The sequence below is a fragment of the Cryptomeria japonica genome, chromosome 3, assembly GCF_030272615.1.
Source record: "Cryptomeria japonica chromosome 3, Sugi_1.0, whole genome shotgun sequence".
Taxonomy (NCBI): domain Eukaryota; kingdom Viridiplantae; phylum Streptophyta; class Pinopsida; order Cupressales; family Cupressaceae; genus Cryptomeria; species Cryptomeria japonica.
Genome location: NC_081407.1, coordinates 893,906,920 through 893,929,710, shown reverse-complemented (window position 1 = coordinate 893,929,710; position 22,791 = coordinate 893,906,920). Strand labels below are relative to the sequence as shown.

The window sequence follows — 22,791 nt, the reverse complement described above, 5'->3', positions numbered from 1 at the left end:
TGATCCATAAATAACATTAATCGTAAGCATCGAGATACTGCATAAAATCATACACCACAAATCCAAATAAAGCATGAAATAACATCACATAAAAATCTGAATCCATATACAATAATGTTCCACTGAAGTCAATCAAAACATACAAAAAGAGTATGAACAAGGAGGGGTACTACACAATCCTTCTACAAATCCTTATTCCAGACCTAAAACATATGATCACAAGCTTCCCATAAGTCGGCTCAATCACCTCGAACTCATCAACATCCACTGAAATCACCTCAATGAATTTAGACCACACGCTACACCATCAAACATGAAGATAACCTTGTTCTTCCTTCAATATCGGATATTGGACCAGGAAACTTGCACTAAAATCAACACTAGAGGCTAGAATTGCATGATAAGCCGCCTCACACATCCAATCAACTATTTTAATCACTGCACAAGAACTTAGTCATTGGAAATGAATAAGAGAGAGAGAGAGAGAGAGAGAGAGAGAGAGAGAGAGAGAGAGAGAGAGAGAGAGAGGGTTTAACAATATAAGACTGTAAAGCATAAAGGATGTAGAATAGTAAGGAAGGGTTTAAAAGAGTAAATAAAGCACGAAGATGTAAAACATAAAAGGCTTAGAAATCCAAATACACACGTATACACGTACACACACACGCTATATATGTATATACACACACATGCACACACACACATACACATATATGTATGTACATATATACATATGTATATACACACACATACACAAATGCACACACATACATACACATATACACATATATGTATGTACATATATACATATGTATATACACACACATACACAAACGCACGCACACACATACACATATACACATATATGTATGTACATAAACACACATAACATATGCACATACACACACACACATACACACACATAGTATATATGTACACACACACACACACACACATCTATATCTATATATTTACACACACACACACACACAGAGATATATATATATATATATATATAGAGAGAGAGAGAGAGAGAGAGAGAGAGAGAGAGAGAGAGAGAGAGAGAGAGAGATGTACACACACACAGATATATATATATATATATATATATATATATATATATATATATATATATATATATATATATATATATATATATATATATATATATATATATATCTGTGTGTGTGTGTGTGTGTGTGTGTGTGTGTGCATATAACATTAAAACAATAAGGATGTAAGACAATAAGGGTTTAACAATGTAAGACCGTAAAGTAGAAATAATGTAGAACAACGAGGAAGGGTTTCAGAGAGTAAATAATGCATCAAGATGTAAAACACCAAGGACTTAGAAATCCAAGGAAATACATATATACATATATGTTATATAAATATATGTATATATGTATTTTGAGTAACGATGAAATTGAAAAATGTAGTAAAAGTAAGGGAAAGGGAGGTAGAGTTAATGCTAGTGCAAGGAAGAGTGTACGGTGAAGGTGACTAATTAACCCTAGTTATATCATTGTGACCGATAAAACACAAAAACAAAAATCAACATAAACCCTATCTCATTAAATAAAACCCTAAAATTAACATTGATCCTTGAAAATCGATAATGTTTTTTAGAGATTTCATAAATAAACCCAAAAAACATAAATAACAGTGAGCATTTTTTTAACCAACAAAAATATAATGTGTAACCTAACAATGAAGCTTGAATAGAAGAGGCATTTTCTCTTTGTGATATATGTGTGTTTATGAACACAGATTGTAGTGTTCATAAACACAAAAAACACAAAATGTTTGCAGAACAAGCACCCACAAATGCCGGGAACATTAGAGCTACAAATAAACAAAGTGCGGAAGTTCAAAATTAGTCAGAACGATAATCCAAACAAAAACCCACAAATGTTCACAAAAGTAATCAAAACACAAAGTGGAAAACCAAACATTGCAAATAAAAGAAAATAAAAAGGGGGCCTTAGTGAGGAATAATCCTCACCTGGGTTGAATGTTGGCACCCAAAACACCCACCGATCCTCCTCCTCGGGGTCGTGCAAGCTCCCTCTTGTCGAAACTTACAAGATGCAAACGAGAGGAAGTAAATGCATCAAATGAAGTAAATGCACATAAAAAAGAACCGATAGCATTTATATGAGCGTGTTTACCTAAAGGGTTTGTAGGGTGTAATGATCGCTGAAACGCTGAAGTGTCATCCTCGCTGAAGGTGTCACTTCCATGGTATTCGAAACGAGCATTTTCTCAAACCCAGGTGACCATCTTCTGGTGTGAAATGAGACATACAATGGCGAAGAAGCGGGAAAGATTGGAAGTGAAGTTGGCTCAAATGGCAAGGACTTGGGTGCTTTTAATGTTTTACTGCTTGAAATTTGTGAGCTATGCATTGGATGTAAGCCGAACGAACATGAAGTTAATGCGACTGCAAGGAAGAGTGTAGGGTGGCGATAGTTACTAAATGTGAACAAGTGGGATACGAGGGTGGCCATGTGATGGAATGACACGCGGCCACCATGTCCATTTCGAGGGGAAAATCATGCACGTTGATGGGGTAAGCCAAGGCAGGGTTCGGTCAACGCACCAAAATGACAAAGATTCAACACCTTGGATGAATCATATAAAAACATGTGACAAATAGGTACAATCTATGTGAACGACGAAAAAAAGACCGAAGATCCACGTGACCTCAACATGACCCCCAAAATAAGGTGCACATGTATTGGCTCCTCTCCCCTACCATGACCTTAAAAAAGTTGTAAAGAGTACTTAGAAGTACTTTGAGTTTCGACATTTTATCTGGTTATGGACACTTCGCCAGGTGGTGAAATCCAAACCATCAATAAACTATCAAATGACAATCGAAATAAAGCGGAAGTCCAGACCAAAAGCTTTGTTCGCAGAGGATTTGTGTTGCTCGGTACGAAGAAGCAGCTTTAAGCATTTCATGTGCGCAAATATCCAAGAGCAGTAAGTTATATTACAATAAAAACCTGATTAAAAAATTTGCGTATACTTCCCTGTACGAAGTTTTCAGATTGAAATCGTCAATGAGTTATTTGTCTTCTGGTGTTTTATAACATGATTAATTTCATAGAAATTCAGCTATTTTCAGCTCTTTGCGATGGCTGAAACGATGTTTTTTTTTATAATTTAGGGAGAGTGTTATTATTTCTTTATTATTGTTTTTAAATCTTTATTATTAATTAAATATTATGTAAATTTGCTGCGAGATCTTTCTTTCTTCCTTGAATTACCGTCGTCGTTTGACCGACAGACGTTTACTTCTTTTGACATTCCATTTAGCATAATCTTGCTCCTCACGAAATATTCACAAAGAATATTGTTGAACTTTAGGCACTGGCCTTGTAATCTTTGGCAGCGATAAGGTTGTCATTTACTGTTAGGGTTTGCTGAAGCATTTAAGTGCGAGGCAAGATTGTCTTTAAATCATAAAGTTTATGCAGTTTTCTAATTTATAATCTTGTAGCTGTGTTATCATTGTGTGATTTCCTTAAGTTTCTTATTCCAAGTATTTGCCGGGAAAAAGGGCGTATAATATTTATATCCGTTGAATTTGTATGGTTCTTGCCTTTCTAATTAGATTTATGTGCTTTGTGCAGTATTTTGTCGAGTTAGGCTATCGATCAAGAGGCGTGGCAGCGATACAGTTGATTAAGGTTTAAGGGGTTTTGGTTGGAGTAATCATGTTCAAGAAGGCCAGCGATGTTAAAGCTCTACAAAGGCTATCTGGTGCGGACCGAAAGAAGCTGAGGCGGAATATTCACGAAAGATTACCATTCGCATCAGACGCAGATTTTGACGTCATTCTTCCGCCCAAGGTATGCACCGTGCATTGCCAGAGGTTACATTTGATTGTATGACGAATTCAGGGTATAGGGATAATATTAGCAACAACACCTAAAAGTGCTATTGAATGGCTGATAGGCACAAATATTTACAGTAATTTTTTTTCAGAGTATTCTGTGCAGTCCTTATCCGGCAGGGATATAAATATTTGTGCCCATTGATCATTCAATAGAACTTTTAGATATTGTTACCAGTTTTATTATTCTCCCCCACTACTGCCAGTCCTACTGGAGACAACACTGCAATTTTACCAGTTATTCAAAATATTCCAGCAGTGTTTCTAGTTTGTCACAGTATTCAATGACCAGATAATCTGATCTTTGAGCTTTTTAGAATCGATCAAGAAGACAATAAAGTGCTCAAATGCTCCACACTGTTACAATAATCTATTCATCTTCTGAATTTAACCATTCATATTCTATCACGGCCATCTGGCTTTCATTATAAAACAAATAAAAACAATTTTATTTAGACGAAGCTTTCCTCCGATATCAAGAATGTTGATTATATGTTGGGCTATTAGCCAAATTAAACGTTAGATCAAAGCAAATTGAGATCTTTAAGATCGTAAAGATAAAAAAAAAGCATGTTTAAATATCAATTTCACATATTCACAAGAAATTTAATTTGTTTTTTATTTAAATATATTATTTTTTGGGGGATTCTATTGGGGCTCCTGCCTAAGAAGAATGTATGCATAATATTGATATTGGAGAAAATGACCATAACGGTTGACAAATGAAGCCCAAACCAAAAACTGGCTAACCACCTAAAACTATCCATCACCCCAATAAAAACCAACTACGCACATGTAGGACCAGAAAGGTCACCACCCTGCAACGAAAAAACACCAAACACAAGCAAAAAGAGTCCATAAAAACCTAGCAGAAACCTTTCAACATCTGCCACAGATCAGCCTGTAAGATCTTCTACTGTCACTGAATTCTGAAATTGACCTGCAGAGAAAGAATCGCCAGATGCCATTGCATCCAGTGTTGGGAAATTGATGTCATGTAATGTAATAAGATCCCTGCTGGTTCTAACTCTCCTGAAATACTATTGCCGTTGTGTTTTTGGATTTTCAAGGTTTTTGAACAATTTTAAAGCAAAAATAACATGTGCCAGGCAAGAATTGCACATAGGACCAAATAGAAATGAAAATGAGAGCAACTCAAACTATATTATGAATAAGATAACTGCTACAATAAATTCTACTGCTAATTGCATACCTGTAGGTCCTTAGCTAATTTTAAATGAAGAATTCTGGTGTTTGCCAGCCAAAACTGGGAAACTGACTAAAATTGGTGTACAAGACCAGAAAGTGATTTCTCTGAGCCAGAAAGTTGATGGAATAGCCTGAATAGGCTAGGCGTTGGGAACTGTGCACTCAGAATACAAATTAGGGAGGCGTTTCAGCCTCCAGCCAAAAACGTCCTTCCTAGAACTCCCACGTGGCAAGCTGAAAGTGTATGGCCAGCAAAGGAGAAGTGTATGACTGCCTTTATTGAATTCAAAATGTTGCAAATGGGATGTCTAAACTTGAATGCCCCTCTTATTATTCAAAATCTGCAAATAACTGAATAAATTAACATTTGATGAAGCACAATTAGACTCCTGAATGAAGCCTTCACAATTGCAATAATTCAGTTGATCTTCCACAGCCTCACAATCATAGATCCATGAAGAATTTCCGTTCTCCAATGGCCAAACCTCTGAAACCCTTGTCAAGGAATTCCACAGAGCAAAATAGAAGCAATGTCAAATAATCAATAATGAGTTTGAATTGCCTTCAATTCCCTTATAACCCCAAAAGCACAAATTCCAAGAAAGTACGCCCAAATGCATTTTTAAATACATTAAATGTATTTAAATCACTTTTCAATAGTTTAAATTCATCTTGGACGCACTTTTACATTTAAATGATTTAAATTCACTTTCAATATTTTAAGTGACCTTTTAATTTTTTATAAAGTCACTTTATAATATTTAAGTGGCTTATAATTTTAATAAAGTCACTTTATGACTTTATAATATCCATATAAGTTAATATTAATATCTCCCTCAATATTCAGTCTTTTGACGTGTTGTCAGAAGCTGGGGTCAACATTGAATAACCCCCATGTGTCCAGGTGCCCTGACTAAAAATATCACAACTGCCAGATTCTCTCAACTAAGCCCCCATACACTGACTACAAAGGCCCTGGAACTGGAACCAAGACTGAACTGAAGAAGTGGAACTACCATTGAGACTCTCTATCCCTAATGTTAGCCTACGAGAGTCCAAATAATAGGCTAATCCCTCGAACTCTGATGCTCACGAAAACGGGGACATTACATGTAACATTCCCTGGCACCTTTGCCATCTGAAAAGCTTCCCAGCACTGAGGTAGGAATCATAAAAGCACTTGAAACCGGTGGCCTTTATTGTAGGACACCATTCAATTACCCATGACTTACCCCACATCCTCACAGTAAGCCACAAGCACCAGCAGCTTGTCAAAACCAGCTGTTATTCTCTGCTTTCGTTGGGTCTCTCTGCCAAAGGTTCCCTCCCACTTGTACAATTTTACTCATAGGCTAATCCACACTGTCATCTTTCACAGGCACCTCTGGACCTCAGCACCTCCATATCCCCAAAATAACCCTTAAGCAGGAGACTAAAAGCTATAGTCTCTGCACAACATTTGGCACTTCATCTGCCAATTTAGAGACAAAATCCTCTTGAATGGTAGCTTTCAAATGGGGGGGCCTACAACTTCCAGACTATTCTCACCAAGCATGGCCTTAACAAACCCTAATGCAACCATCTTATGGAAGTTAAAAATGGCATACAGATGCTTATCAGACACTTTGTCATGCAGATAAGAGTTGCTTTCTTTATGAGACTGCCTACGATGTATCATTCTGAAACCAAGCAAGCACCCTGCCAGGATCCAAATTGCACACCTAGCTACCCAAAGCCAATCTACAGGAAACCTTTGATCATATATATCACAAAAGACCATCCACCAAAGCATCACTAATATCTGCTGCTCCTACATGTCATCCAACACATGGAGGCACCATACACAATTCAGATGAAGGATAATTAAAAGTACTCCTTTGCTACCTTGGGAACTAATGACTGCTTAAAAGTCTGCATGCCAGATTTTGGGATGAGGACCGAGTGTTCCAGGGTTTAAATTTTTTGTTTGTTTGCAAGCCTTAGTCAAGGAGAACTAAGTTTGCTTTATTGGTCTGCCCCACAGTTAGCCAGAAAATCTGCTTCTGCTTTAAAAGCGCTACAACAATTTTAAAATATATCTTCCTTGAATTTGTGGTTTAATGACTGAGTCTCCTCCAAAAATCTTAGAACTGTGCACAAACCTTCCTTAAGTGTATTAATCACTACAAAGGAGTCCCCCTTAACAACTAGCTGCAGAATATCTAAAAAGGATGGCAGTTCAATTCCCACAATGCCTTCACATGCAGTTTCATTATTGGTGCAATGTCCAAGGAAGAGATCGTCTGTTTAATCAAACTATCATCTTCCTTATGTAGAATAACAACTGCACTCACACATCCTTTGTTACTCCTAGAGGGGGGACACCAAAGCCACCTTCTCATGTTGTCCTTGCTTCCTATTAGCTCAAGGAAATGATGAGTATTTATTTCTCTCTTAATTCAAGCCTCCTTACCCTTTAATGGGGAACATTCAATATATGAAGCCCCTCTCCCTAAAAAACCCAACAAATCATTATCCAAAGCAATACTTAGACGTACAAACCAAAAAGAACTGAAAAATTTACAGTGGAAGACAAGTTGCATCAGGCCAAGAACAATTATTCTGGTAAAATGTACATAAAAAAATATATAGGAAAATTTGAAAATATAGCTAGCCAGTTTCCTAAATATTTCTAGAGTCCAAAACAGCAAAAAACTTAAATACTAAAATATTCTGTTTGATTATGGTAAGTTATACACTTGGATTCTTCCTGGGGAGAAGCCCATTCTATATATGATTTTCTTTCTTGGGCCTTACCTGTCATTAATAAGGTATACCTACTGCCTTTGCAAAGCTTAAAATTTGGATACAGGCGGTAGTTATGTATAGACACCAATGATCTAGTTGATTTTAATATTTTACAATTTACTTTCTAAGATAACATTAAGGTAAATGATCACTTATACTGTTATACATTTTGCATATTCACTATTGACTGTAAATGATAAATGTACCATTTATGGAGAATAAACCTAAAACAGATATGGTTGTAACTGCTTCGCTAGTGAAAAGAAAAAACAGTGAGAAGTAGAGTTAACTGATTCGGCTGAGTCTTTAATCTGTATCGTAGTGACCAAAGAAGATAATGGATAAAATTGAGAGTGTTGAATAACAGAGAAACCAATAGAATTGATCCAGGTGGTTTCTGTGGTGATTTTCCTTGACAGCCACCCCGCATCATCTCCAACATGGCTGGATTTGTGGTTCACCAGGGATGTGAGCACTGAGCTTAGAGAATAGCCATGGAAATAGAGGCCCATAAACTTTAAAGTAAAGGCCAGGTCAACATAGTCTGTTGAATTTGATACCCTGATCATTTCTTGTCCCTCTTCTAGTACTGCACCTTAATCCAACAAATACCCATGAAGGGACCCTCCTTGATTGTTTGGCTCCAACTGCAGCTGCAACTTGAGCCTTCTCAAAACCTGTGGTTGCTGCAGATTCCATACTATCTGACATCTTGTTTGGGAATTTATTTTGTGGAGAGATCCATCTTTGTTGTAATTCACTGATTGGCCCATGTTACTCCATATGAATCACTACAGTAAAAAATGGGAGCCATCATGAATTTCTCTGTCAAAGTGTGTATGTGAATGAATGATGATTGTTTTGTTCTGTTTGGTAAAGGTCACGGGATAAATATAATGATATGCTGCACCTCCATTTCTTAAAATAGTTGTCATACCATTGACAACATAGTCACCATCGTGACTGACAAAGCATAGAATTCATTGGAGCCCATTGAAATTGCTGCATTAAACCATGCTGCAACAACCTGTTGACGTGTATTTTGTACACAATCATACACAGAATAAAATACCCAAAGGCATCTTATCCTCTCTTGAATAAAGTCGCTAACTGCTGAAGATTCGCAAAAAGGATCAGTTAGGATGACTCCAATGTTCTTTTTGGTAGGGTCTCTACGTGTGGATAAGCACCAGTGGTCGTTGTGATTTGCTGTGTCATCAAGGGGCCTTACGTTGCCAAAATTTTTGCTGAACTAAACAAGCTTTTCAAAAAAATAACAAAAGGATAGGGTCTGCAAGAGGTCTAATCTAGCCTAACCCTAAGAATGACTTAATGTGGACAAGGCTTGGTGAGATTCTACCAACTTCAGTTTTGCCATAAGCTAACAACTCAATTGAAATTGATGCGATCTTCTAAGGTAACAAATGATTTTCAATACATCAAAGATCAAAGATACTACCACGAAGGTACATATCCAAGATACAACAACGATTGAAGGTTAAGTGATTCAAGTATTCTTCAGTCGACCACGCAAGGCGTTCCTACAATCAGCAAGAAGCTAGTGGTTTGGAAAGCGAATCCTACCAAAGATCAAGTCCAACACTTCGTCCTTCGAATTAACACACTACTTTGATTGAGAATGATTCAAGAAAATTGAACAACCATGAAGATAACTTAAGAGACTTGCAACAAAACACCATAACTTCAATATTTCATTGATCTCAAAGTCATCATGTACAACAATTGTTTGAATTCTTTCTTCAAAACTCAATCTTGCTACAAAAGTAAATTGCTTCTAAACTCTAATCTCTCTAATACATCAAACTCTCTCTCTTTCTAATCTCCTATTTTCTAATTAATAAAAATGAAATGAAATGAGGGTATAAATAGCATCCTCAATTACAATGAATGGTCCAGATCAAAAGCAGATCAACGGTCAAGATCATGACACCTAAACCCTAATTAGGGTTTGTTACAAATAGCCTCCTTTTTACTGAACAATATTAAATGCATAGCCAAATATTAAATTTGGCACAAAAACCTAGGAGACATAGACCAATGACAATTAAGGTGCCATGTCATCTATAACAACCTTTCATCTAGAATCTTATTCCCTTTCCAATGCTCCTTTTTAGCATATGCAATGAATCTTGATACGATTCCTTCGATCTCAGCAATTGGAATCTCGAGAAGATTCTTCATTCTTTCTTCCAAATGGATGACCTGATCAAATGCCTCAAGAAGAGCTACGTCCCATTCAGGTTCATGTTCCTTAGTCTTTTCAATCAGGAGCATAGTAGCAAACATCTGGTCCTGTTGCTCATCTGTGATATTAGCGTCCTTGCAAAAGATGACCTTGATTCTATCCTCCAATTCCTGCAAATCCACATCTGTCTCAACTTCGATCCTCCTGCCAAGAATGGTACGAAGTACCTCAAATACTCTGTCCTGGATCGGGTTGATCACCTCCTCAACATGGCCGCACCTGGTACTGATGTCCTCAAAGAGAACACTCTTCATCTGGAGTAAGGTTGACCACTGAAGCAAACTGTGAGGTCCTCCATCCATGATCTTTTCCTACGCTGAGACCTTTCTCGATGTTTGTCTGACCACTTTCAAGACAGGAATGATAACATCTTTGGTATGAGCAAAAGCGGTTACTGTTATCATCAAGTTGTGGATGATCTCAAGAATCTGGATAGCTCTATGAATAGTCTTCATCATCCTTGTTGCAAATTCTACGGCAACTGTATGAGATTTGTCCATCCAAGTACTCATACGTTGGACCATACTCCTGAATCTCTCTGCCTCATTAATTGATTGAAGGGGAAGTGCCTGTACTGGTGATCTTGTTGGATCCTGACGTCCTAAAGGCTCATTGAGATGGCTGAAATATGTTCTCCATGCACCGACCTCTCTCTCAAGCTTTCTATTCTTCTCCATTTCTTCTCTAAGCTTGTCTTTCAAGGCCTCAAATGAATCGGTGGCATCGTCCATCGTCTGTTCGGTTGTGGATGGACCTAGCTCAAATGTCTCTATATCATATTCCTCTGCTAGGATCTCCCCTTCATATTTGTCCACTGCCGGTGTAGCTATCTGTAATTTTCTGGATCCAGTCTCATCTCTAATCATCTTGGACATCTTGGTAGCTTTCCTCTTTTCTGTCACTTCCTGAGAACGTCCAACAAGGCTCTCCAAATCAATTACATTATCTTCTTCCTCAATCACGATCACCTTAGTTAATCTTTCCTTCAACCAATCTGGGATGGCCGATCTTGTCTCTTTGACCTGTATTTCCTTATGCAATGTTTCTTCTTCTCTGGGAGGAGATGTTATTTCATTATCTTCTCTATCTTCATGTAGCTCATAATCTTGGAGAGATCCATCTGGTGACCCTTGCGGTGCCTGTCCTTCTTCCTGCCTATCATTCTGTACCATCGACTCCATAGATTCTTCCACTTCAAGTGTTCTTTTCTCTGGTCGAGAAGATGTGCCGGATGAACGATCTCGGTTGGCCCCTTGCTTCTTCTTGGAAGATTCTCTCTTTTCAGGTCTCTCTTTCCTCTTTGAACCTCTTGGATGGAGATTGCCTTCACTTGCACTTCGAAGGTTGCCTTCAATTGAATTTCTGGGATTAGGATTGCCTTCGCTTACACTAGCTCCACCTTCGGCTGGTTTCTCTTCCAAAGTGAAAGTCATAGCTATGCCTTGTTCTCTCAACTTCTGATGCTGCACATCGACCCATCTGCGAGTACAAGACAAAACTGGAGCCATCAAAGCATCTGGATCCATGACCTCAGGCTCATTCCAATCTAACCTTATTGATTTGCTTTCTCGATCATAGGATGATTGGAGATGTCTGCCACTATCCTGAGCTTGGTCGGCCACTCTGTAAATCTTGCATTTCCTGATGAAATCCAAAGGCAATCTAGAATGCATCTTTCTTTTCACTTCAAGATCGTCTAAGAGATTCATCATAAAATCTTCTATCTGGTACTCATGTTTAAACTTCCTACCGACTGTCTCCTCTATATATCCATGTGGATCAAAGCTCTCTCTCAAAGCAAAGAATGAAAAAGAATACAAAGCTAACTCCCTCTCTGCGTCATCCATGGCTAAAGCATTAGGACATACCTCAACTGAATTGCCCAATATGATAGGTATAGGAATTCCATTTCCATGTCTGTGTCTGAATGCCTTCGCATAAGCTGCCAACTGTCTTGTTACTTCAAGTAACACAATTCTGTCTGTCGGATATCTCGGCAACATGTATGGAGGTGAAGGACATCCATGAACTCTGATATAAGTAAACTTCGGAAATTGGATAAACCAAGCACCGTACCTCTTCACTAGTTCCTGTGCATCCTGAGATAATTTGTTGTGAATCCCACCTTGCAACGTCCTTGTGATGTTCATCGTGAAGGTATCATTAACTAGCTTGTAGTTGCTTCCTAGCGGATGATGCAAGTGGACATAGGAATCACAAACTCTGACCTTGCTGGGTCCTCTTCCAATCACTCCTCTGTGAGGTAGTCCTGCGTACTCAAAGCTCCTGATCAAGGCATATATGATGTATGAACTCATGTAGAAGGACTTAGTAGCTTTGAGTCTCCTCAACTGTACGTCCAAGCAATGGCTAATCATCCTAGCCCAATGAATTGTTCCTTTTCCCTGAACTATCACCTGGATAAAGTAAAACATCCACTTCTCAAAGTAGAAGGCCTGAGGGGTTCCTGTGACTCGGTTGAGCATCGTAATCAAATCTCTATACTCCTCCTGGAAATCAATCCTATGTGGTGTGTTCGGGATCTTGCTCAGGCGAGGACGACTCTTGAGTAGCCAGTTCTTGTTGATGATGCTTAGGCAAGCATCTGGATCATCTTCGTACATTGACCTGGCTCCTTCTATGCTCTTGTATATCATATCCCTGTGCTCTGGAAGATGGAAAGCCTCACTTATAGCTTCCTCTGAAAGATAGGCCAAAGTGTTTCCTTCCTTGGACACGATCGTTCTGGACTGAGGATCATAGTGACGAGCACACTCGATCATCAACTCATGGCACTGTACTGCTGGAGGAAAGCCGGCCGCCTTAATGATGCCACTCTCAATTATTCTCCGGGCGATAGGTGATGGCTTGCCAATGTAAGGGACCTCTCGAAACTTCTTCATGCTGAAGTTGCCCAAGTTGGTATCTCCAATGTTGCTCCACTTCGACACGATCTTGGTCTCCACTTCTTCAGTCTTTTGATCTTCCTTCATGAGAGCTGGACGGCTGGTGGATGCTCCCGCCTTCGGGGTCGCCATACCTACACAACATTTCATAATAAGTAACTAGACTTTGTAATGTATAGCATAGATTAGATTAATTTTAAGAAACTTCATGATAAGTCCTTGAGTTATCATTTCCTAAAAAACAATTGAGCTATTGGAATTCAAAATTTTAAGGCAATGACGATCAGCAATTCAAAACAAAAACAAAAATTCGCCATACCTCACTTGAGAGCTAACTCTAAAATGCAAAATGAAGAAAATCGCCTAGGCACAAATCAAAATTTGATGTCTTCAACGTAATCTTTCTCAAGCGAATGTCCACCTTAGCAATTTCGCCACCCTTGGGGTCCTTGAAGTAGTCTTTGGCAATTTCGCTCAACTCTAATCTCAAGTTCGCACTCCCCTTTGAAAATGTTTCACACCACTTTGATGAAGTTCGCACCTTGTATCTTCTTGGTGAAATTCGCACTTCCCCAAAATCGCATATGAAAGATGATAAAATGATAATGTGAAAATGAAAATTTTCACCCTCCCTTTATAAGCGCTCACCTCTCATTACCATATAGGCCGACTTTTGCAAAATAAGGTAATTGAAAAAAATAAAAACCAAGGCCGACTTTGCAAATCAAGCGCTCCAATTCGATTTTCAAAATAATAATTAATTAATAAATGCCTTTATAATTAATTTTTTCGATTTTTAATAGGCAAAAATAATTAATAAATGTTTTGCGCTATATTTAAATGCTATTTAATTGAATTTTTCAATTTATCGATTTTTCTAGCATTTAATAAAATTCAAAAAATTGTGTTAGCGCCAAAATTGGGAGAGGTGGAAAGATGCAAACCATTATCGCCCTGGTCCTTAACTGAGGGACAGGAGCGAATTATCCTTTTATCCTTGATTTTTTTACCTTTGACGTTCAAAACCTCCATCTTCACATTGAAACTGGCATTTTTGTTAGGAATTTTGAGCTTGATCGTCTTGTTCTGTGGATGAATGCCTCTTATGACCATTATCGCCCTGGTCCCTTGGCGAGGGACAGGAGCGAACTTGATGTTTTCTCCTTGACCTTTGTTTCTATGATCACCAAATTTCATCATGAGGAAGAAACAACGTTAGCCTTTCATTCCATGCTTGTTTCTCTTGTCTTTAACAAGGCATTTTGATGTTTGGAGGATTATCGCCCTGGTCCCTTGGTGAGGGACAGGAGCGAACTTCATGCTCTGGCCAACATTTGCTATCTTTCAACCTTTGCTCCTTGTTCATCGCCTTGCAAATGATATCTTTGACCTTGTGTAACTTGGCTTTGACGTGATCTTGAAGGATAATGAGTGATTTAATAAAAATCGCCCTGGTCCTTGCCTGAAGGACAGGAGCGATATAGTTTCTTGGTTCAATTTGATCACCTTTTGATGTTTGATTTTCTCTCATATCATCTTCTTAAGATACCTTTGACACTTTGCAACCTCGCACAACCTTGACTTAGCGTGATTTTTGAATGAACTGGCTAATAAAATGAATATCGCCCTGGTCCTTGACTGAGGGACAGGAGTGAACTAGGACATAGGATGCAATTCCTTCGTCTTTAGCGGTCCTTGTAACTTTGTTCTTCGTCAAGATGCTTCAAACATCATTGCCACCTTTTATCCTGACTTGGAGTGATCTTAAATTTGGGTGGAAGGCAATATAACCAATATTTTGCCCTGGTCCCTGGCTGAGGGACAGGAGCGAATTTGTTCTTGTAGGCTCCATCACACTTTGCTAACTTCCAAAATTATCTTCAACGGTCTTCTTGTGCACCCTTTCATTGATCCTTGGCCTGGAGTTGGTTCAAACTTGGCGAGAAATTGACCTAAGGCAAAAATCGCTCTGGTCCCTGACTGAGGGACAGAAGCGCCTAGGCCAATTTGAGTCTCCTGTTGATGTCTTGTAATCTTCAATTTGTCTTCAACGGATTCATTTCACCCTCCTTTCTTGCCTTCAAACTCAAAACTTGCTTGCTTTTGCTTGAATTTTGCCCTATGAAGAATTTCGCTCTGGTCCCTGGGAGAGGGACGAGAGCTACCACTGAGTTCGCCCTGGTCCCTGGCTGAGGGACAGTAGCGATTTTGCATTTTTGGTCCATTTTCCTTCACGAAGGCACTTCCAAATTATATTCAACTGATGAAACATATCTCCTTGGTTCTCCTCAAATCGTCAAATTGTTCAAATCCTGCAAGGACAAGGCAATGTTTGATTTTGAGCTCCGGTCCTCCACTGAGGGACAGGAGCGATTTTTACTCCTGGCACATTTCCATGCTTGTGAAATTCTTCAAATTATATTCAACGGAAAAATCATGCCTCCCTTTATCACTTCCAATTCGAAATTTGTCTTGATCCTGCAGAGACAGTAAGATTTTGAAAAACAAGCTCCGGTCCTTCACTGAGGGACAGGAGCGATTTTGCTCCTACAGGCCAAAATATCAAAATTTTATGGGTTTAATCACTTCACAAGGCAAAAACAAGTCATTTCCAATGCCTGGGATCAAATATCAAAATTCTCAAAATTTGGTCAAAATCACTCAATCGGACAAAAATCAAAAATCTCATCATTCACACTTAGATAAAATCGGAGTTGCGCTCAAAATTCCAACTGAAACTAGACAAACTCACTTAGCCTCTGGCGAATTCACTTTATTCAAAATTGCATCCTACGAGAGGAAGCTCAAAAAGCTCTCAAGATTGACTGGATTCTGGCCTGAAAATGACAAAACGGGAAACCCTAAGGCTTGACCCTAATCCAGACAACTGACAAACTACCAAAACCCTAAAAAGCAAAGCGAAAGGCGAGCAAAAACGAGCAAAAAGAGGGGGTCCCCATTTTAATGGGGCGATGTGTGAAATGGTCACAACACAACCCCAAAAGCATAATTCAGAGCAAATTCAATCATTCCTAATGCATTCTTTTAGTAGATTTTTATAGGTCTCCTTGTTCAATCCAATAGATCAAATTCGATTGGGTTCTGGTGATTCAATTCAATCAAAAGCAGGGAATTGGGCAACCTAAGATTGATTATTATCGAAGGAAGGTCACTTGGAGACATGGGGTATGGGTATCGGTACGGGGACAAGGCCTCCATTCAAATCAGGGTATGTGAATATGTGAATCAGGGTAAGACTATTTAATATAGTCTCCAAATGTAGGTAAAGGAACATTGATGTTGTTCTTGAAATGAAATTTGCAGCCATGATAAGCTATTTCCATATAACCTCATGAGAGAAAAATATAGAAACAAGCTTTCAAAATTTACAATGCAAAAGAATAGACAAACATACCATCAAGGTGACAAAAAATGTACTCTAGGAAAACTCTCATGAGGGAAAAACCTAGTGTGCAAAAGCACTCACACACTCAATGTATTATCTCATGAACAAAAATTACAATACACTTGCAGGGTATTTATCCAAAGCTTCTGAAGCATCAAGCTCCCTACTTGCATTCCATGTGAACAAGCAAACGAGATTCATATAACCACACATCCCAATCCCTGTTTCCTCTCCTCACATATGCAACTTACAAGAGATTCTCAATCCAACCTTAGCTAACAAGCCAAAGGTTACAATAGCCAATTAGCCAACCTTGACAATTACTTATGTGCTTGCTTCTATAGGAATAAGTTTCAACAAAACCACCAAGTGGTATTACATAAACCATGTGTCCAATACCAGGAACTTACAAAACCATGCTTCCCTCATTTATTTTTTGGTACTAATTTTTTTCAACATTAAATATTTTTCTAAGGTGCAACCCAAATTAAAGATGTATCCCAATGTTACATACAACATACAAAGTGACCCCAAGAATGTCTAATCCATATGATGCATGCATCCCTAGATCCCTTGGGTGAACCACAAATAATGCTGATTTTTACATTATGCAAGGTGAACAACACCTTTTCCCAATAGTCTCCCACTCGTTGTATACTGAGATGTCCCTCCTATTAACTTAACTGTTATAACTATTTCTGCTAGAATAATTTTCTGTTATATTCCTTCTGTTAGGACCAATATTCAATGATAGAATTAACAACCCACAAGCTTTGAACCAAGTCTGAAAGAAAACATATATAATATTTGCTGCTACAACACATTGCAAGTTTGATTCAATCATACAATACGCAGATCTGAATACAACTCTAAGGGTTTGTGATGTCAAATTTACATTTACTAGTAAACTGTATTCAAATCAGAACCAAACCCTACACACATGAAGCCTCATTTTATTCACAAACAGCTTGTTTTTCTCTTAGGGGGTGCAAGGAGTGCCCAAATCTGAGTATGGGTGGTTGTATGTCATGATCCTTTCCTAGCTGGATTGATCAGCAGCAAAAATGGGGGTGTTTTTTAACACCATTATAAAAATAAAATAATTAAAAAAGAGAGCAAAATTTGAATTTCCAGTTTGGGCTCTTGTGCCCTTTTCTTGTAAGAATATACGTTGTTTTGGTGGTTTAGCATAGTTATTTTGTCTTGGCATGGTTTTTGAGGTACAACTCAAGATGCAAACATTAGCTGTCTAACCAGGTCAGGATGAAAACCTTGATTTGGGATTGTACTTAATCCTCTCATTCCTTGCTGTTTTACGTTAAATTTTTAAAAAATTGCAAATTCAACCCTAGCTGCCTAAACAGGTGGAATGCTACTGTTGGAGTGAAGTTACTAGACAAGTTTGCTTGGCGGTTGGCCGCTAGGTCACTTGCTAGGCACTTATATCAGTAGATCTAGGCCATTGTAAGCAGGTACAGACCTTCCTAGGGTCTTGGCTCTTACATATCGAATTTTGTGGGGGTTCTGAAGCTTCCACAGTCCATCATCAGCTCAATGAAGAGTGGCGCAGAGATCAAAACAGTGCTTAGACTTGGAGGGGATCGACAAAAACATGCTGCCTTGAATGGTTTCATGCACATAGGGAGGTCTGGGCTAGGTGTTTTTGTAGAATTAAGTGGACAGTGACAACAAATCTACAAAGTTTGAGACCAGACAATAGGAGAATTATGGCACCGTGCAAGAGTAGTGACCCAACACCAAACCCTAGATGCCATCTCTTGTCAACATAATTGCCATTGTCAGATTTCTATATAAAAACTATAATTGCAGCGCCAAGTTGACCAATGAGAAATTTACATTTGGGGATTGTTGATGGTGTTTTAATGCACTATGCAACACAAAATAAAATACTAAGTATTCTATCCTCTCTTGAACAAAGACTCCCAAATGCTAAGTTTCGTGATCATGTGGGACGACTCCAAGGTTCTCGAATGTCAGGTCTTGACGTGCTCTTGGATAGACTCAGTTGTATATGATGTGATATTGTTGGGATTACAAGGTGGGGTTACGCTGAATGCTTGAATGCTTTGAATGATTGCTGGAATGTGTGATTTCACTTGATTAAAAAAAAAAGAAAAAGGATAGGGGTTTAGGAAGCTATTCTAACTCTAAGAATGTAAGAGCAATGGACAATTTTTGGTGGAATTTAACTAAGTCTTGCTTCGACATGCAACAAACATCTCCACAAGGCTAGTGCGATCTTCTAAGGATAGCTCGATGATTTTCAAATCACCACTACAAGCATAGACACCATCAAGGTGATGCATATCAATGAAGAAGCGATAATTGAAGTTAAGCTTGGCTAAGATGAATCTAGTTGACTACGCAAGGCACTTTACCATCGGCAAGGTGTTAGTAGTATGGATATAAGAATTTCACCATTGATCATACATAAAGTTCTTCCATTCATCTAAATATCCTGAAAATTAAATGAGAACTAGAGACCATGCAAATTGTTGAATCAACATATCAATTTCACCATATCTTCAATGAAGTTTACATGTCTTTTGCAACAATGTTTAGGCAACAATCTTTGCCTTCTCTTCCTACTCTACTCTAATTATTTGTTTGCTACTACTTTTATCACTATTCTCCCTATTCTTGAACTACTACTACTAACTTTACAAATGAAGGAGTGGAGCCTTATATAGTGCTCTCATTACAATTCAATGGCTCAGTATGATTCACAATCAATGGCCAAGATTGAAAGATAGAAACTCATTGCGAAGCATTTAATGTTCGACCAATGATAAAATTACATTTGATGGGATGCATTTCCTTCTTTGAAAATGCAACCAATAGATGACGGCGGTAGGTGCATCAAACTTTGTGCCCATGTGGTAGTTATCTTCTTTATAGGATGAGTCAGGTTCATTGAATCTGGACGCCTTATCTTGAAATGATATGATTGGATAAGTGATAATTGGGCGCCACCTCAGCTTGCTCGATCTTTGTAACTCATCACAAGTTGTAGTTGTAAATGAATGAGACATATCTCTTGATACTCAACATTTCCAAGCTCTTGATGTGATGATGACTTTGCTCAAATCAATCTTCTAACTTTGATTAACTCTTCTTGTCTTGATCACTTGCATTCTTGAGCTTTTTGTTTGGCTATACTGGCAATGATTCTTGGATTCCGAAGGAAGTTCAAGATTGTGAAAAATTTCCATCCTTGAATGCTTGATGTTGATTGCTACCCTTTGTCTTGATGTTACTTTTCCATTATTCCTCACACTGATTGCTTGCATCAGACCCTGTCATTGCCCTGAACGCGTTGTCATTGTCTTGGATAGATCTCGTTCTTGTCTCGAACGCCTTGTTCTTATCTAGGACGCAGTATAGCGCAATGTCTTCCTTTATGAGGATTTGTCGTGCTCCGACCATCCTTCACTTGTAAGAGTTGTTTAAGTTAGTTTTGTGAAATGATATGAATGAATGCTTGCAAAGTGAAAATTGATAACCTAAGGTATGAATTTCAACTCTAGAGCTTGATGATTCTTTGAAATTCTAACATTGCCTTAACCCTAGATTGAAAAACTTGAACACAATCCTCCAAATTGATAAGTTGCGCCTCAAAATTCATTTGAATGATTAAAATGTGATAAATTGAAACCTCTTGTGTGAACAACTTCCTAGATGGAATAAGCAATGAATTGGATCAGTCTGGAAACATAGTCTGATTTTGGTAAAAATGATCAAATAAGTCTCATTTCAGACCTGCGAATTGCCTCACAACAGACTGAATCTTTAGTTTGGTGGTTCTTTTGGCCAAATTGAACGTCCTTCAAGTGAACATACCCTTGATTGATCGCTGGATTCTATCAGATTCTGATGTAATTTCAATAGTCTTATGTCCACATTGCCTCTTGATAGCAATTCGCTGTGATCAAATGATGGTGATTGAAATAAATACACTGGAAAATGAACACAATTTTCTGTCCTTGGTGATTGCTGTGACTGTGAGTTTGATGCAAGCTTGATCACAGGCCAAAAGCAGGATTGTTGTTCTTGGTTTGAATTGCTGCCAAGACAATGCACCAATTTGAAGTGTTGGATCACAAATGTGAATTGCTGGACTTTGATGCAGAACTAGCGACTTCTCTTGTCAAATTTCGCTATTGGTTAATGATGAATTCACCGATATTCACAATGTCACTGTCTTCCTATGGCAAACTTGCTGATCAAATGGAGTTAATTGGCTGCCATTGATGACTGATTTTGACTCCTTGATGATTTTGCTTTGATGACATCACCTTGGTTGCCAATGAATGCACTTGATATCCTTTCAAAAAGCAAACTCCCTGCTGATGCTGATCGGATTCGCTGGTGTTTGACAGTTGCAATGATGCTGTGCCCAATGACAAATTTGCTGACTGGAAGTATCAATTCATTGCAAGCATTGATCTATTCCTACACTTTAAACAAATTCGCTCCATTGTAAGTCCAACTCGCATCTTCAATGGGTTCGCTGTGACTATGTGTAATTCGAACTTGGGCTGGATGATGACCGAATACTAACTGCACTTTGTCCTGATCAAACACAAATCACTGATCCTAAAATCAGAATCGCTTTTTGCCCACGAACTGGTCATAGCTTCAATAAGGATCGCGCGAATTCAATATTACTCTAGACAAACATAAATCAATGCTTATAATGAGTTTGCTCATCAACCAATTTGCTGATGAAAGTGTTGAAATCAAATGGAATCAGAAGCGATATAGATAAGTGTTGATCAAATGAAATAATCAACACTTGTTTATAGGGATTTAGAGAAATCTTGGTACATCATCACGGGTGCCTGGCAATTTCATTCAATGCATTGTAATTAAAACAGTTGGCGATTTGGTTGCACTCATTCAATGCTTGCATAATCATCATTTTCGAACTTTAAATGAGATCACCCTTTGTCAAAATCGTTGTGCATTAAAAATGTATTTGTTTTAAATCTCCACTTCCATTAAATGCATTACAACTATATCACAAGATGCAATTGCCATATATTAAATGTGTTGCAGCTGATACCAATAAAGGATCTCGACTTTTGCAATCTAAATCATCAAATGTGATCACTTGGCTCCATCAAATTTAATGCGTTGCATGGATCGGATCAATTCATTGTCATCAAATTGAACGTTTTCTCTTATGTAATGATTTCCACTAAATGCGTTGCAATCAATATTTGGAATTAGTTTTGAACTTCTAAACTCAAACTAAATGTGTGTATCCAGATTGTAACTTGATGTGGTGTCAATCACACTTGCATCGCACAAATAAACTTCCCAATTCACATGTATAGCTTGCACTTATTGAGCATGTCATCGTTTCCTTGTTCATTGCATTGATTGAATGACTTGCATTGTTTTGAAGTTTAAGGCGTTATCCTCTTTCTTCATTCCAAGGCGAACTTAGTTTGCTAGGAAAGATTGCTCTACCCATAGATCATCATGGTCAAACGACAAGGCGTTCTAGCCTAGAACGGATAGCTTTCTAGTTTAGGACAACTGATGTTCTAGCCTAGAACGGATAGTGTTCTAGCCTAGAATGGTCTGTGTTGTTTATAACTAGGTAAGAAGGGTTCGGATTGCCTTAAGGCAACATCCGAACCCATATAGGACTGGGTCCTATCCTAAAAGGGTAACGTGTGTGGTTTGTAACTAGGAAAGAGGGTTCGGATTGCCCTAAGGCAACATCTGAACCCCTTCCCTTAAGCATAACGTGGAGGACCGGCCCCAAAATGGGTTAACGTGGCCCTAAAACAAAGACCAGCCCCATTCACCACGCCACATTAAATTGGCGCCAAAATGAATATGTAAATGGAGGCCGACTTAAAGGGTATGTGGGTTAAATGATCATATAAATAATGATCATTTACCAAACACAAACACATTCTTATTTCCCTCTTGCAAAGCGAAATACCTCTGCAACTAAGCATGCGATATTGAGAAGTAAAACTGGGCGAACTCATCCAAGAAGGTCAAAGGCATTGGTTGTTCCAGAATTCTGTTAGAGAGCAGATTTGATGCAGACTTAGAATATTTAGAAGGGCAGATCTGACCATTAAACATGCAGATCTGATAAGAGGCTGAAGAGTTCAGCTAAGTATTGTATTGGTACAATTCAGATTGAATACATAATCTGACCTGTGGGTCTTTAGTGCTGGGTTTTTCCTCCTTGGAGGTTTTCCCAGGGTATTTGTGTTTGTCTTGTATGCACTTACTTTCATTCTGTCATTACTTTACTTAATATTAG

General features: G+C 38.3%; 1 protein-coding gene across 7 annotated transcripts in view; it reads left to right on the top strand.

The window, feature by feature from the left end:
- Nucleotides 1-2,787: 2,787 nt before the first annotated feature.
- LOC131059727 (uncharacterized) overlaps nt 2,788-22,791 on the top strand; it is a 99,547-nt gene continuing 79,543 nt past the window's right edge. For 2 of the 7 annotated variants that reach the window (XR_009110228.2, XM_057992753.2), the window contains exons 1-2: nt 2,788-2,988; nt 3,642-3,860. Coding sequence is in view for 5 of the 7 variants with exons in the window: in XM_057992753.2 (XP_057848736.1) it covers nt 3,726-3,860 (135 nt within the window). In the remaining 2 variants the exon portion in view is untranslated. Of the gene's footprint in view, nt 2,989-3,072; nt 3,452-3,641; nt 3,861-22,791 lie in introns of those variants that run through there. The other 5 variants (XM_057992754.2, XM_057992756.2, XM_057992755.2 and 2 more) reach the window with 5 other exon arrangements.